A 17,914-nucleotide genomic window follows, 5' to 3' on the forward strand; every position below is an offset into this window, starting at 1 on the left:
TCATCACAAAAAGTTTTCAAAAGATTGCATTTTCATTCTGTACTCTGCAAATATGTACATTTTCACATTGGTTCTCATATCTAACATTTTATTGCATCACCTTATAATTGTATGATGATATTTGTAGGGGTTTATGCACGTTGTACTTTGTGTGTATTGAAATGTGCATATATAATTATATACTTTAATGTACTGTATGCTATGATTTTTTTTCTAGATGTTTTGCTCTACTAATATAGCGCTGTGATACTTCTTTTAGTTGTTTACATGCCTTGTAAAATGTTTTTGTGCACTGGTATCCATACCCATCTGGATTGGTATGTTTTATTCTTTTTTTGACATGATTATTTTATGTATCCTTTTTTAATGTTTCTGATATTAGGCATTTCCAGCACTCATCACTTGTCCTGTGAATTTTATACAACCATTGTAATTTTTGGCGCATTTGCATCTTGGTCTCCTTTTTATATGTATTTTCTTTTTGTTTTTGTAGTTTATTATGGGCCTCTTTATCAAGATGTGCTAGCGGTTCCCAGTTGGCAACGCTGAAAGAACCCTTTCAAAGCGAATGGGCTTTGTCGACATTACCGCACCGGGAGCCGCTAGTGCGGCTTGATAAGAGGCCCTATATGCATATTGGTTGACTTCTTGTATTTATTTTGTATATTTATTAATTTTGTTGTTTATATGGTCATAGATTTATTTACTCCTGAGGCAGGCACCCCTACATCGAAATGTAGACCTTCATCGAGTCCAACTAATAAAATGTTCTTTTTACCCTTGCGTTGGAACTGTATTGGTCCTCACTTACTTACTTTCTTTTTTGCTAAGTACCACAATGCCATCCAGTTCCATACCAGGAGCTGTGCAAGTGGTGCAGCAAAGTCTATTGTTTCCTCTCACTGGTAGTGAAGTGAGGAGAGATTCTGGTGGGTAAGTCACATAGGGCACAGTTATAGCTTGGTACAGTTGTAATACAATCTCTGTGCTATTGGTTTTCTTATTTGCTCTTGCCAGGGTATTCAGTTTCAGCAAAACCAAATTTGTGGCCAAAATTTGCCACTCGGTTTCAACTAAAACCATGTCGCTGCTGCTGCTGCCATTGCAAGCCCATTCCCAGGCTACCCCCCTCCTGTGACAAAAATCTGGCCTGCCCACTAACTTTGCCCTGCTCCCACCCCTCACCTGTAGGTCCTCTATGTGCCTACCCTCTAAAAGCCATGGTGGTCTAGTAGCCTCCAGAGCAGAAGCAATCCTGAGTTGTTCCCGCCCGCTGCATAGTGAAAATGGTGGCTACAAATTCCCGCAACAGCTTGCAAGACTGCTGCAGAAAGTAGCAGCCACTATTTTGGGATTGTAACTGGCATAAGCAGGAGCAATCCCCAGTCATTCCTGCTCATGCCATTTCCAATCTGTGACCTCCCATGGCAGTCTCGCAAGCTGCAGTGGGAATTTGTGGTTGCCATTTTCACTGTGCTGCAGGTGGGAACAGGAGCGACTCAGGATCGCTCCTGCTCTGAAGAGGCCACTAGACCAACAGGGCTTTTAGAGGGCATTCCTTTGGAGGACCTACCGGTGAAAGAGGGGAAAGGGCGTAGTTTGCAGGTAGCCCAAGAGGATGGGATTTTTTTGTTGGGGGGGGGGGGGGGGGGGACCCAGGCTTGCGGTGGCACTAGCATAGACTGGGGCGTTTGTTTCTGCCAAAAATGTGTTAGCATTTTCAGCCAAAGTTCTGGTGCCAAAACCAAAATTTGGTTCGCTTCTACTTCACCCACTAGTGAACATAAGAACCGCCATATTGGGAAAAGACCAAGGGTCCATCAAGCCCAGCATCCTGTCCCCGACAGCGGCCAATCCAGGCCCCAAGAACCCGGCAAGACCCTAATTTCTTTTTTTTTTAATAATGTTCAATGGACTTTTCCCTCAGGAATCTGTCCAAACCCCCTTTAAACTCCGTAAGGCCGTTTGCTGTCACTACATTTTCCGGCAACAAGTTACAGAGTTCAACTACACGCTAAGTAAAGAAAAACTTTCTCTTGTTTGTTTTAAATCTGCCATATTCTAGCTTCATCTTATGTCCTCTGGTTCTATTGTTGTTTGAAAGTGTAAACAGACGCTTCACATCTGTCCGCTCTACTCCGCTCATTATTTTGTAGCCTTCTATCATATCACCCCTCAGCCGCTTTTTCTCCAAGCTGAAGAGCCCTAACCTTCTCAGTCTTTCCTCATAAGGAAGTCGGTCTATCCCTTTTATCATTTTCGTCGCCCTTCTCTGCACTTTCTCCAATTCCTTTATATCTTTTTTAAGATGCGGCGACCAGAATTGGACACAATATTCGAGGTGCGGTCGCACCATGGAGCGATACAATGGCATTATAACATCCTTGTGTTTGTTTTCCATCCCTTTCCTAATAATACCCAACGTTCTGTGCACTTTCTTAGCCGCCGCAGCACACCGAGCAGAAGTTTTTAACGTCTTATCAACGATGCCTTTTTCTCTGAACACACCTTGTATGAAACTGCTAGTGACAAAGGTGGCAGTCATAGTAACAGACAGCAGAGAAAGACTAGCATGGTCCACTCTAGTGCAGAACATGCAGGTGGCCACCTCTGTCTTTGCTTAGGATTGTACCTGTTTCTCCATGCAGATTACATCCCTCTGCCATTTGTTTTCCTTTGATCCTATCCTCTGCTAGATAGAGGTCTTTGGTGTTTATCCTACGCCTTTCGGATAAAACCAGTGAAAGGATTCCAAACCACTTTCCCCAGGAGGATATTCCAGGCATCCACCACCTTTTTGGTGAAAAAATATTTCCTGATGTTTCTTTTAAGCTTACCTCCTTTTCAGTTTCATTTCATGTCCTGTAGAAGCGTCCCAGGTGTATGCAGCTGAGGTCTATGTCCACTTACAGGCCTGAACCTGAAGAGTATAATGGCTGCTTGGAGATTTCCTGTTTCTTTATCAGCCCATGGACACTGCTTGCTGACCAAGGACACTGTTAGCAGAGAACATATGCACTTCATCTCAGGGGGTGAAGCTGGTTACCGGACAGATTTATAACATGTTATAATGCCACTGTGCCCCTTTTAGAGGTGCCAACAGGCTCAGAGAGAGCGTCTAGATCAATACTGGACTTCTTTGTCTTAGAAGGCCTGGATTCCATCTACCAGACAGCAGGAATGTGTGTCCTGATTGAGCCAATACAGTCACCTGAGAAGAGTGAACAGAGGTCTGCTTGGAACTTTTGGAAGACAAAGAAAGAAGAATTCTGCTCTGCACTGACCAGAGTGGACGCTCCTCGGATAACTGGAAAGATACCATCTCATAGTGCCTATGCCCTAGGCCTTCCTGTGCAATCTTGTTACAGGATAAGCTAAGACTCAGAGCTGCCTATCTGTGCTAAGGACTGATTGCCTAGGCTAGCTGAAGATAAACTGTCACCTTCATCCTGATCAGCTTGCTTTCAGCTGGAGCTGGAAACAGGACCCCGCGACTACTGGAGGAAACGAAACAAGTGTCTCGGGGTGAAAAGCTGGGGTTCATTCTTGCAGTTTGGGGAAGTCAGATTATTTATTTCTTTTGCCATAGGCTGGCCTAGATTCATGGGCATGGTTATATAGCCGGGTATATTTGTCTTGTAGTTCTCATGTATAATTCTCGGTACTGACAGATAAGACATACACATATATCTTTGGTATTATGCTAGTATTTATTGCATGTTTGCTTGATTTTTCCACTATTACATTTTATTATCAGTATAGTAAAAATATATATTATACTTTTGTATTGCATCTTTGAAAATTACTAGTGAGACAGAGAATTTGGGTTATGTGCTGTTTCCTTCTCCTGTAGTGAATCCCCTAAAAATAAACAGGTCCAGATAATTGCTATATTAGGTGAGTGCTGTCTCTGGGTTGTTTACTGAATACAGTGATTAGCTGATCAGCAGTTACCACTACATTTCTCTAGTTCTATAGCTTCTCCATCTTTGAAAATGATTTATTTACTCATTAAAAAAAAAATACCTTTTCAAGTATTTAAATATCTGTATCATATCGCCCCTGTGTCTCTCCTCTCCTCTAGGGTATACATATTCAGGTCTTAAATCTATTCTCATACGTCTTCTGGCTTAGACCCCATGCCATTTTGATCTCCTTCTTTTGAAGTACTTCGTGTTTTTATATCCTTAGCAAAATATGGTCTTCAAAACTGAATGTAGTACTACAAGTGGGGCCACATTGTTTTGCCATCTTGAAATCCTCTAACCCTTTCACCCCGAGGGATCCATCCTGATCCATGCACATCATCCTTTCACCTCCTATCGTATACAACTCCTTTGGATTTTTTTTACCCAAAATGCATCACTTTGCATTTCTTTGCATTAAGCTTTGGCCCATGCTTCTAATTTTTAAAGACCACTTCTCATGTTGTCTGCTCACTCAGAGGTGTCGACTTTGCTGCAAATCTTTGTTCCATATCGTCCTTGCACTATTCCAAAACTTGTGGGTTAGTAGTAGTAGCCATGTCCGTCAACCAGCAGGTGGAGCTAGAGAACACAGTTAGTTGAGCCCTTCAGTATTTTCTGTCCCACAGGTGGATCATCATAGCTCAGCTCTGAGTTCTGGATAGGCTGCTCCTGGTCCATCCAGTTGGTCAGCTGCCTCCCAGTTGAGCTTACTGGGCAGTCTCATTTCAGGAGGGCATCTTTGGAGGTTCCAGTGTCGTGTCTCCTTAAGCCCATGCCCTCCTCACTCTCCTCCCATTGGTCTGGGAAACAAGGCTCAACAGCTAGTTCATGAAACTGGCAAAAAAAATTTTAAGAGTCATTTTGCCCTTTAGTAGAGGCATCTGTGTGCTCAGCGCTGTGCGGGAAGAGGGACTGGTCCAGCTCAGAGCTAGTAAGTCACCCTTCTATTTTCCTTTCTGGAGCAGTACCCAATGTGGTTTTGGCAGTGTCTTGGAGGGAGGCTCCTGCTGGGCTAGAGGGTATGCCCAAATCGGGGACACAGTCTTTCAGGGGTGTGCTGGCACCAGTTGTACCGTGGCCTGGGGATTCCCCTACTACAGCAGCCGGTGGCTTGATTCAGAATGATGCGGGATGGCAGTCATTTTTCCGCCCCATGGAGGGAGTTTGGGAACAGCCTTGGAGCTTCCTACGCAGTTGCAGGGAACTGTTTCTCCTCCTGGGCTGCCTGATTTGGCTGGAGGGTGGGGGGGGGGGTGCATGTTTTCCCCTGAGCTCATGCTAGTGCTGCATCAGGAATACTTGCTGAGGCAGTCAGGCAGGTGTACCTTAGGCTCCCTGTAGCTCGCTGCCCTCCATTCCTCCAGATCCCAAGAGGTCCTAGAGTTGATTTCAGAGGAATGCTCCGAACATGGGGTTGTCCGAGGAAAAATAAAAGCTCTAGCTACCAGGGCTGTGGAGTCGGAGTCGGCAGCAATTTTGGGTACATTGAGTCGGAGTTGGAGTCGGCAAAAATGTACCGACTCCGACTCCTCATACATTTGAATAAAGTACTTCTCTGCTGTGAATAAAGCTTAGTACCTAGTTGTTTCACTAGTGTGAAGTCCAGCTGAACTATTTAGCTGGAGAGCTTCCCTCTGCTCAGTCTCCCTTTGCATTTACTGACCTGCTGTAGAGCATCTCCTCTCTGACCCCACAGTGAACTTAAGCTCCAAGAGAAGATCATTCAGCACACAGATAAGGCAGCAGAGAGACTCCACCCAACTTCCTCTCTCTCTGCAAGAAGAGCTTTATATTTTAGTGGAAGTGGCACACCATTCACAATGGCAAAAAGAATGTCAGGAAACATGACAAAGTCTGCTGTTTATGAACACTTTACAATATCAAGAGATGGGAAACATTATATATGTCAATGTATTATAGAAGATGATGATGGTGAAAAAGCATGTGATGCAAAAATTAGCAGTTTCAGTGGTTATGAAAAAAATGCACCTACAAGAGCATCAAATTTAAAAAGACACTTGCAGCGTTTCCATCCTAAAGTGTTAGAAGCTGTGAATGAGAAAGATAGCAATGAAAACATTCCATCTACTTCAGGGTCAATAAAAGATCAGAAATCTACTGGAGGCCAGACACAACTATCAAGATTTTTTACAGCTGACAAAGTTACTATAACAATGACACCAGAAAAATTCAAAAACCACATCATTGTTTTTTTATGTGTGTTTTTTTGTTTAAACTTTAGGATTAATGAATATTTATAGTTTCTTTAATAAATAAAATAAAAAGTCACAATGACATAGATTTTAAACCCAAACATTAATATGCAGCCTTGCATGCTGCACTCTTTCAGTCAACATGCAAAAAAAATACATATTAAAAACTGAGTCGTCGGAGGTACCATAAACTGAGGAGTCGGAGTCAAAGGATTTTTGTACCGACTCCACAGCCCTGCTAGCTACCACATGAGGACTCGCTGGTGACAGCTGTCACAAAGACAACCACCCTTCCAGTGGATGAAGGTATTGCATTATAAGGATCCACAGGACATGACAATTGAGCACGCTGTAAAGCACTCCTTTGAGGTGGGCTCCCTGGGTCTGCAGGCAACCATCTGCAGCTCCTTGTAGCATGAGCATGCTTGAAGTGGCACCAGCAATCAGTGGTGCAGGAGGTATGCGGTTGGAGGCCGGGCTGGCTTAACTCAGCAGTTGCAATATTCTCTGGACTTTGGCTTGGAGTGTGTCCTTGACAGTTTTGGCTCGGAGGCAACTGTGGTTGCGGAATTGGTCTGTGACCTCTCTTGAGCAGGGACTGTCCTTCCCCATGTTTAAACTTGTACAGCGCTGCGTAACCCTGGCAGCGCTATAGAAATGCTAAGTAGTAGTAGTAGTAGTAGTCTGCAGATGCAGCCTTCAACTTTTGGCTGGTGAAACTCCCTTTCAGGAGCAAATGCCTCTTTGAAGAGGACCTGAGTAACCTGGTCAAGGAGCTAGGAGAGTCTAAACCACAGTGCCTGCCTGAGGACAAAGCGAGAAGTTTCATTCGTGTGACTTAGGGTTCTCCCAGTCTAGATGTCGGGAAAGCAGGTGCTACAGACCAGGCTGCCAGCAGTTTGGGCAGAGGTCGCGGTTTCACAGAAGGCAGTCTTTCATTCAGTCAGGAAGTCTGCTCCCCAATCAGCGAGGTCTGCGGAGGCCTCCCATACTACCCAATGAGGCGAGGCAGTCCCACACCACTCCGCTTCCAGTGGGAGGTCATCTTCAAGGCTTCATGGAGGAGTGGACCTCTGTTCTGTAATTATAGCAGACCAGTGGGTCTTGAATATTCTCAGGGAAGGCTACAAACTAGAATTCTCCCGCCCAGTTGCACCGCTCTTCTTGGAGTCGCCCTATCGAAAGGGCAACAAATCGTTGGCGGTTCAGGCAACTGTGGAGTCTTTGCTTGCCCTGGATGCAGTGGTTTCTCAGTTTACTTTGTAGCTCCCAAAAAAGGGGGTACTTTTTATCCAATTGTTGGAGCTCAAGAGTCTGAATCGGTGCCGGAGAGTTTCGCACTTTCTCACGGAGACCTTGTGATCTGTGATAGCTTCGGTGCAACTAGGGGAGTTCCAGATGGCGCTGGACCTCAAGGAGGCACACTTTCATATCCACGTTTGGTCTCCTCATCAACAGTTTCTAAGGTTTGTGGTGCTGGGCTTCCACTTTCAGTTTAAGGCGATGCCCTTTGGTCTCACCACAGCTCTGCAGGCATTTTCCAATGTTACTGTGTTGGTTGCAGCCTACCTGTGATGTCAGGGGATACGAGTTAATCTGTACCTTGACAATTGGCTCATTCAGACCTTGCCCTTTTTCATTGGTGAGTCTGCAACAGCTACAGCCATCTTCTTCAGTTATTGGACTTGGTGATTAATTTTGAGAAAAGCAGACTGGTTCCCTCTGTCAGAGTATCTAAGGGTGCTCTTTGACATGAAGGAGGAGAAGATTTTCCTCGCACAGCACAGACGGGAGAAACTGATCCACCTGGTGCAGGTTCTTCTGTGTCAGAGCAGGTCTCAGACTTGGGATATGCCAAGGTGTTGGAGTCTATGATGGTGGCGATGGAAATGGTGTCATGGCAAGGGCTCGTATGCGCCCACTTCAGCAATCACAGCTCAGCTGTTGGTCTCCAGTCTCCAAGGATTACACTGTTCAACTTCCCTGGAAGCTGGCAGCCTGCTGAAGCATACATTGGTGGTTGTCTGAGAGTAACCTAGCCAATAGTGTCCCCTTTCCCGACCTGTGTTGGGTGATAGTAATGATAGATGCCAGCCTGTCGAGATGGGCAGCGCACTACCTCGGTCATCTGGCTCAGAGCACATGGTCTCAATCGGAGGCATCTTGGCCCATCAGTGTCATCGAACTTGGAACAATTTGCTATGCTCTGGAGGTGTTCACTCTCTTCCTGAGGTCGTCCCCAGTCTGAGTGTTTTCTGACAACTCCACAGTGGTGGCTTATGTCAGCAGGCAGGGAGGCGCCGGCAGCTAGTGGCAGAAGCTCACTATTGATGCGCTGGATAGAACACCTGCTTTGCCTGTCAGCGGCGCACATTGTGGGATGTTTGTGCAAGCGGACTTTCTCAGCAGGAACTCTTTGGATCCAAGGGAGTGGGAGTTGTCCGAGAAAGCTGTCCCTGGGGTCTCCCATCTCGCGATCTGATGGTCTCCTTGAGCAATGCCAAGGTGGCCAACTTCTTCAGCCATAGGAGGAAATTGGGTTTGCAGGGACTAGATGCTCTTCTCTTGCTGTGGATGATCAACAGCCTGCTTTGTTTCTTCTCTCCCTGGCTGATGGTGGGCCATGTTGTCTGGAGAATTGCATTTCATCCTGGTGGCTTCAGACTGCCCAAGGCGCCCATGGTATATGGATCTCATTCGGCTTCTGAACGGGTGACCTCTTCCCCTTCCTCACAGTTGAGGGGTACTGCATCAGGGGCCAGTTTTTTTTTTAATTGTTTATTTTCCAAACGTCATACAAAGCATAAAAAAATACAGTGAGCACATTAAATCAGCAAGTTACTGTCAGAATCAAACGAGAAAAAACGAAATGCCCCAGGTTGAGATCTTGCAGCCAAAGGCAGCTTAGTAATGACTTTTCCTTTTTTCTTTAATAAAGAAACCCCCCTTATCCCCTGAACCATCTTCAGGGGCCAGTTTTAATGGAGGATCTGTCCTTCTTTGGTCTTACGGCTTGGCCATTGAAAGGGCATGTTTCAGGCGCAAGGGTTATGTGGACCCTGTGATTGTGATGCTTCTGCAGGCTAAGAAACACTTTACTTCAGCAGCCAACACTAGGGTTTGGAGAATGTTTGATAGTTGGTGTCCAGACAGAGCGATTTCTCTCTTTTACTGCGCCTCTGGGTCAGATCTTAGCCTTTCTTCAATTGGGTTTGGAGAACCATTTGGCACTGGGGTCACTGAAGGTGCAGATGATTGCTTTGGTTTGTTGTCAGGGCAGATTGCAACATTCTAGTTTGGCAGCGCATATGAATATTGTATGCTTTTTGAAAGGGGTAGGCCGTCCCTGCTGTCTATTTGCCCAGACTAGAACCTCAGCCAGGTTCTTTGGGCGTTGCAGAAGGCTCCCTTTGAACCTCTGAAGCAAGCTTCACCAAAGGATCTCATATTGAAGACGGTTTTTCTGGTGGCCATTACTTCGGCACGCTATGTTCCAGAGGTGCAGGCCCTGTCATTCTGGGATCCCTTTCTCTGTTTTCCAGACGCAGGGGTTTCGTTATGGGCAGTTCCATCTTTTCTGCGTAAGGTAGTCTCAGTATTTCACATTAACCAGTCGGTGGATGGCCCCTCATGTTGGAGGGAGGATTGTGGGAGCAGTTTTCATCCCTGAGACTCCTGGATATGTGGCACTCTCTTTTTCATTATCTCGAGGTCGCTAATGAGTTTTGGAGAACGGATCACCACTATGTGCTGCTCAGTAAGCAGAAACAGGGTCTAGCGGCATCTAATCCCTCAATTGCACAATGGGTGAGGGAGACCTATATTCTGGCACAAAGGCAGTCACCGACTGTGCTGAGGATGCACTCTGAAATGAATTGCTACGTCTTGGGTGGAGGCGGCATCTCTTTCGCTGACCAAGTCTTGCAGGGTGGTGACCTGGTTGTCCATTCTTTTGTCAGGTATTAAGGGTAGATGTGGCAGCTTGGTCTGAGGTCTCATTTTGGCCTTCGGCTCTACAGGCGGCAGCGCTAGGGGCCCAACCTCAGTAGGGACTGCTTTGGGATATCCCACAAATTCTGGAATAGTGTAAGGACAATATAGAAGGATAAATTAGGTCCTATCTGATAATTTTCTTTCCATTAGTCCTTTATACTATTCCAGAAACCCTCCGTATGATTTTTATTTCTGAAGTTGTGTACAGGTAGAGGCTTCATTATTCTGCGCTGCTTACCTTGCTCTGATGTGGAACAATAGTGTCAGTTTTTGCAGATTGTTACTTTGATTAAAAAAATTTTTTTTTTTGTTCTTGACTGTTAACTGGTTGCTTGAGTCTTGTTGTCTACCAGTACCACTGCTTGTTTGTTTACATACTGAAGGGCTCAGTTAGTAAGCTAGGGTTATATGCTTCAGCTCTCTTCTATGTTCTCTATCTCCACTTGCTGGTCAATGGACATGACTAACCCACAAATTCTGGAATAGTGTGAGGACTAATGGAAAGAAAATTATCAGGTAAGACCTAATTTCTTCTTCCTATTCCTTCATAAAAATTGTTTATTGCTAGAGACCAGGGTCAGTTCCTCTGCAGAGATCTGTGGTTCATATTTCTGTTTAATAGAAAAATCCACTTCTTAATTACAAATAGTGTAAAACTGAGAAAATACAATATATTGATGCTTTACATGTTGTAATAGAGGAGAATTCATCTGCTATGGCATTGCATGCATGTGATTTTATGGATCTTAAAAAAAAAAAAAAAAGTGAAGAAATTTAAGATTTGATTGATGTTGACTGTATTTTTATTTATTTGCAGAATTTCTGTCAATAGCAACAACGTTCAGTCTCTGTTAGATGCAGCCAACCAGTATCAGATTGAACCAGTGAAGAAAATGTGCGTTGATTTCCTGAAAGAGCAAGTGGATGCGTCAAATTGTCTGGGTAAGTTCAGATTTCATGGAGTGGTGGGTTCACCAAATATGACATTTATTTTGTCTTCACGTGCCACCACTTTGATCCAATTTGAGTAGAATATATACAATTTTACCCCCTCAGCAACAGTGTCTCAGCCAATCCATGACCCACTTATAGCCAACATCTATCTAAATTCCTTCCCCCGCCCCCCCTGACTGGACAGTTTTTTCCTGCTTTTTTTTATTTCAGCTTGGTCAGAACCAGGGCTGGGATGTATTTGCAACCATTCATGGATTATTTTATTTTAATTTAATGCACAGTTTTATAGTCTGTTGCTTTCAGAACATACAGAGCAGGTTACAATATAAAAACATTCATCACAGAGATATGCAGTATCAAACCACCCATCACATCCAGCTGAAATCGGCCATCCCCTGAACTGCCCCCCTCCCCCAAACAGAAGGAGTACCCATCCCAGGCCTACTTTACCACCCTGAAAGTGTACTGGCTAGTTGGGACAGGAGCAATCCCCAACTGCTTTTACAGTTTCAGAATGGTTGCTGCAGCTTTCAGCAGTAATCTCGTGAGACTGCCATTGGAAGTCAAGGTAGCCATTTTAACAGCATAGATGACATGGGGACAGGAGCAATCCCCTATCAATAAGCCACTAGACCACCAGGGTGGTAAGGTAGCTTGGAGTAGGGAGGGAGGCCTAGGGGTGGATCCAGGAGGGGGGGGGCTACTTCTGTTTGGGTGGAGGAAGGACAGAAGCGGGAGCTCTTTCAGTACAAGGGGAGGAGAAGGAGAATCATGGGACATAGCAAAAAATCATTTTCAGCTGAAAATGCACCGGTACTTTCGGCTGAAACCGAAACAAAGCCAAATGTGAATTTTGAGATGGTTTCAGTGCCGAAACTGAAATTCAGTTGGCCTTTACGATTTATACCCCATGCTTCCTCTCTCTCCAAATATAGTTTGCTTTTTTTTAGCAATAGTTGTTTAGCGTGGGCCATGTATCAGCTGCACCAGGACTCCAGGATCCCTGCAATTATGAGCCCTTAATCTTACGGTATCGTCCTTAATCAGTGACCCTTTGCTGTGGCTGTAAATGCTTCCTTCAGAGCATCCTCAGTAGACCCAGGAATCTGTCACATGGCGGTTTACACTGCTGCCACCGAGCCATAATTCTGTAGCATTTTGACTGACAAGTCTTCCTCTCTTATTCTGTCTGTGTTATGGTTTGGTTATGTAGGTATTAGCGTGTTAGCAGAGTGCCTGGACTGCCCAGAGCTAAAGGCCACTGCCGATGACTTTATCCATCAGCACTTCACAGAAGTTTACAAGACGGACGAGTTTCTGCAGCTGGACGTGAAACGTGTCACACAGCTCCTGAACCAGGATACCCTGACGGTGCGAGCAGAGGATCAGGTAAGTTGTTTACATCCTTGTCTGGCAGGCGCCCCCAGCAGTCTCACTCCACATCAGATGGCACAGCTTAAAGTAGTTTCATATATCGGGGTTTCTGCCTGGCTAATGGAAGACTCTGTTGTTACTGAGGAGTAACTGTTGTCTGGTGTCCCTCAGTCATGAGATAGATACTGCCAGGGAGAGGGAAGAAGCCAAAGGTGCAGATACCCAATAACCAGTAAACATTCTTAGGATACAGTGGTTTCAATCTCTGCCCTTTCAGAGCTTGGGAAACGTAAGTGCTTTTAGGCCAAGTGTCAGAAATGTGAATCTAGTGGTATTAGGTAGCAGCTCCCAATGATAAACCATGGTAAAGAATTATCCTTGGCTATATTGCTGCTGCTGGGAGAATGGTGAAGTTTTACTGTAACTTATATCCAAAAATAATTGATGACAAAAGCTCTCTGAGTTATGTGAGGCCATAAGATGCACTGGAACGGTGACTATTTCTAGAAAGAGGGCAGGGTTTCAGGCTGAGGTGTAGTTCATCTGTAGGTTAATATTTATGGTTGTCAATTTCTGTTTGTATACAAACCTTATAAGTAATGAAAATCGAAAGAGCTGGGTTAACTTGTTTGTATGTAGGCCATTGTAACTGGTCAGTGTTAATTTTTGGTCCAATAGCACACCTTCGGGGCTAGTGATAAGCTTATCAAATTGCACTTTGTTTAGACCCATTTTGAGACAGTAGGGAACTTTTAGATTCAAATAATAAGATCAATCCACACTTCCAATGAGACACTTGCTTCTATTTAAATTGTTTTACTTGCCTTACAAAACATGACAGTAGGATACAATAATTATGAGACATAGCTAAATGGCAAACAAATTAAACTAAGAAACCAAAGTTTATGTAGTAGAATTCAAGATTGTCTCATTCTGTCACCTCTGACCAGTGATGTGCTGGAGCAGGCTCTCACAGGCTCGCAAGAACCGGTTGTTAAGTTTTTAAGAATTTTGGGAGCCGGTTGTTAAAGTAGGGCCCTCCATTGCTACTTTAACAACTGGCTCCCAAAATGTGGGCTTGGGCCCTCTGCTGAATTATCTTTTACTTTGCTGGTGGGGATGCTGAGCCCTGCCAGCCAAGTAAATAGACTACAGATGCTCCCCGCTCCTTGTTTCCGGCTCTGGGCAACAGGCTGGGACTTCTCGAGCATGTGAGAGAAGTTCCAGCATGCTGCTCAGAGCAAGACGTTGGGAGTGGTGGCAGTCCATTTATTGGCTGCCAGCAAAGGTATAACTAGCGTGCCCGCACGAAGGGAGGGAGGAGAGAGAGGCAAGTGTTGCTCCCCCATCCCCATGGCAACCCCTGGCCCTTCCAACTGCAGAGCTGGCTACGTCCGGAGAAAGAGCCTGTTGTTAAAAATTTACCAGCACACCCCTGCCTCTGACTGTAAGGTTCTGACAGGGTTGACTATAGTACTACATTATTTTCCAGTGGAGAAGTCTGCAGAAGCCTCTAGCTAATGCACTTATGTGTCTGCAATGGTCAGAAAAGGTGTTTATACTTTGCTGGAGGCCTGGCTGACAACCTGGATGCTGCTAGGGAGGGTCAGCCGTGTCACGCTTGCAGTCTGATCCCTTGCGGCAGCAGAGCTCTGTGCTTGCTAATGCCCTACAGTTTAACTCTCTGAAAGCATCTGTAACATAGTAGATGACGACAGTCTGCCCAACAAGATAAACTTATTACATATGGTATGTCATACTATTTTTCAGGATACAATAATATTTATTTATTTGGTATATTTGTAGGCTCAGTGTAGCTTACATAGTACCGGAAGGCGTTTGCCGGCTCCAGTGAGAGCAAATACAAAGTGATGTTGTGGTAGGATAAAGTTCATGTGACACAGTCACATTTAGGGAAACGTACAGCGGAAGAATTGAGTTATGTCCATTACTTCCTCTTTATCTTTCCAGACGAGCAGATGGAGACTCTCTCCCCCCCCCCCCCCCCCCCACCCTTGTATGCTAGTATAGCAGGGAAGCCAGTACATTTTTTCTTTTTATTTAAAAACATTTATATGCTGTCTTAAAAATACTTAGTGTAACTCATAACAATAATACATAAAGATAGCATTGAGTCCAAACAGTAATATTATTCCGAAAAGCGTAACATAATCTCTGTCAGTAGAGAAGATGCCCAGACTGGTGTGGCAGGAAAAACGAGAGGCCTGCTCTGTTGGGACTGGGGTCCAGGGGGTTGTAAGTTGGGCAGTGTCCTCCTTCCACTTTTACAAACTAGTAGTGATTTTCTTTCAAAGGCAGATGGCCTCTTTTCAGCAGACTCCCTGCTGGTGTGTAAAAGGGCAAAAAAACAAAGAAGCAAGTTGTGCCTTTTGAAGGATCCCTGCATGTCAGGGCAACTGAGGAACACAGGCTGTCCAGGAGCCACTGGAGCTGCCACCAGCACACAGCAGTCTGAGTCCTAGCAACTGTCCTTTTGCACTAAAGCAGGGAGGAGTGACTACACCAAACCAGAGATGCTAATAGCTGGGATGTGACAAGCGGCAACTTAAGTGATGCTTACAGGTGGGGGAGGGTTGCAGGTTTGGACCACAGCATCTCCACTAGAGGGAAAACCTAAGAAGTGCTAGCAGTGAATTGACAGAGGCAGGCATCTTAAGGCTGGAGGGCTTTTTATCCTTTAGCATCTGGTTTTGTTGTCTGCACAGGGAAAAGCCACTAGGACACAATGTCTCTGCCCCCATCCCTTCTCCAGAAATATGCTTAATACGGAAGCCATATATGGTACAGCTTTTAAAAAAGAGAGAAAAGAGGAGAGAGTGTTTTGCTTTGTGTGGTGATTTCTCTCTGAGCACTCAGAGGTCTGGTTTGTTTTCTCTTTTCTCTCAACACCTTTACTCCCCCCATTGTGTCTGAGGCCTCATAACAAGATGTGCACAGTAAGAATTGTGGGGACTGGAAGCAGATATCGAACGCAAGTTCCTTTGGCCTCAGGTATGAGGCTCCGTTTTTGGAAGTAGGGGTCAGCATGGAAGTTCCTGCAGTTCAGGAACAAGAGATGGACTGGGTGAAATGCCATAAAACAGCAAGGGGAATGGGAGAAGGAAGACACCAAAGAGGTTGGGGCAGGGGCTCCTTCCTCTTAAGCTCAGGAAGAAGGAGGATCCTGGGACCTTCTGTAGTGCAGGAAGCCCCTTTGGATTTTTTTTTTCTCTTATGAAATTGTACCAGATGTACTGCAGGATTAGAGGCAGGGTCAGGAGTAAAAAGACTTTACAGTGCACAGATCTCCATTGTTGATGGTGACCCTTGATAAGCAATTATACCAGCAAGTATTGGGAGTACATATGGGTTCTTTTTGGGCCCCTGCAATAGCTCATTTGTTTATGGCTAATTTTGAAACTGGGTACGTTTATTCTGAATGGATGCCCTTTTATTTTTTTGTTGGTGTTGATTTATTAACAACTCTTTTTTTGTGCTGTCCTTGAGAATGATGCAACAATTAGAATGGTGTGTTCAATAGTCGAATGGGTTTAACTCTTCTGTTAATTTTGAATGTAAATATTTCCTTTTTGACCAGACCAGACAAGTGGGTTATATCCATCTACCAGTAGACAGAGGCAGAGAAAAAAGTAGTTTCAAATAATTTGCCCCTTAAAGGTATCATGCAGCCTGGAATGCTCGATATTTTTGTCTTAGGCAGATAATTGATGGTGGAGCTGCTCCACTTGGTGCTTTTCAGCCAGCTCCTGTACCAGTTAGTGACTAGCTCTTAGTTGAGCATGGAGTTGTTACAAGAATTATGCTGGAGCTGGAGTGACACCTGGTGGTTCCGGGTTCTTCCTCTCTCCCCTCCCCCTCCTCTTTATTGTCGTCACATCTTTTTGCATGGTGCAGTTCTACTTGGAGGCTAATGGCGTTATTATGCGTCTGGGGTGAACTTTGATGTAAAGTTGGTTCCCTCTAGTTATTATTTTAATTTCTTCACTCTGAGGTCAGTCATTTGTTTTTTCCTGTAATGGTTTTGTGGTTTTACTGTCGCAGGTTGACAGTACTTTCTTGCTCTGTGCCTTTGTTCAGCTGGGGCTTCGTTATACCTTTTTATTTATTAAAGAGAAGTCAAGGAGGACCTGTTTTTCGTGCAGCACAATTTCTTCCTCAAGGCATCTCTTTCTCCTTTTCTTCTAAGTGCATTTTCTCTGAGACCATTTCGTTTTTGTGCTTTGGTGCTCCTCTTACGGGTAAAAGTGCAGTTACGTGTGCATGAAACCACCTTATTGTGTTTTACCGAAGGGCAGCTGTTTGGCTGACTGAGGGTGATGTCCTCTTACTGCACTGATTTGTTCACGCTTTACCTTTCATTTAAACATAGAGATTCTAAGGAAAGATGATCATGCCTAAATATTAGGCTTCTGGAAGCTGGCTTCTTATCTCAGTTTCCAATGCTACCATTTCAGCTTTGTGCTGCCAGATGTCTGTCATAGAGTTCCACTTCTCAGTGGCACACTTTGTTTTAATTCAATTTGGTCCCTTGGTTGCATGAGAAGGCACAGATACTTTAGTAGCTCCTGCCTCCTTAGTAAGAGCTGTTACCTCTATATGGTATTTGCTTCAGTATGACTGATGTCATGTATCCCACTAACAGATTCTCTGCATTCTCTTCTACTGGTTTCCTTTGCCACTCTGCATATTTTTGCAGCAGCTTGTCCTGTTTTGCAGCTTCTTTTGCAAGATAGCAGCTTGATGTTTTATTTAGTTGTGCTTGCCACTGTATGGCTTGCCTGGAGCAGTTAGTTTCTTCTGCTGTGGTTTTAGCCACTGCAGGTCCCTCATTGAAGATAACTTCATCTTCTCTATGACTTCCTGTTAGGTAGCGGTTTGCTCTTCTCCATAGCTGTCGACCACGGTATGGCTCACCAGTAGTGGCTGGATGTTTTCTTCAGTGGTAGATTGGTATGATCTCTTTAGGCTGCTGCAGTTTTACTCTATACTATGGGTAGAGCAACCATGCAGAAGCTGAACACTAAAGCAGAAATCTGAAGATTGCAGGTTCAGTTCCCACTGGGGGTGTTTGTACTTTTCTTTCAGCTGTGCTGAGGCTGTGGTTAGATTTCTGGATGCTATTGCTGCTGCATATTCTGCTTCTCTTATGCAGTCACATCTGCTTCTGCTGTGCCCTAGCATCTGCTTTCTACCTGTTACAACCGTCTTCTTCTCTGGTGGCTCTGAACCCAGCAGTACCTATCATCTCTCTGGCTTGGTGGCGCCCTCTAGCTGATCAGCGCCTGCCGTCTATGTTGGCCAGGCGGTGGTTGCTTCTAGTACACCTCAGCTTCCACTGCCTCTCTGAATCCATAGCATCTCACCACTAGGACATGACAGCAGATGTGACTC

The 17,914-nt window shown here is 44.8% G+C and overlaps 1 protein-coding gene across 1 annotated transcript in view; it reads left to right on the forward strand.

Moving 5' to 3' along the window:
• The window catches only part of KLHL7 (kelch like family member 7), a 94,255-nt gene that overhangs the window by 9,330 nt on the left and 67,011 nt on the right, over window positions 1-17,914 (forward strand). The window contains exons 4-5 of the mRNA XM_030201796.1: window positions 10,992-11,116; window positions 12,342-12,517. Coding sequence (XP_030057656.1) covers window positions 10,992-11,116; window positions 12,342-12,517 — 301 coding nt within the window. The remainder of the gene's footprint in view (window positions 1-10,991; window positions 11,117-12,341; window positions 12,518-17,914) is intronic.

Source organism: Microcaecilia unicolor, chromosome 1 (genome assembly GCF_901765095.1).
Source record: "Microcaecilia unicolor chromosome 1, aMicUni1.1, whole genome shotgun sequence".
NCBI classification, from domain to species: Eukaryota; Metazoa; Chordata; class Amphibia; order Gymnophiona; family Siphonopidae; genus Microcaecilia; species Microcaecilia unicolor.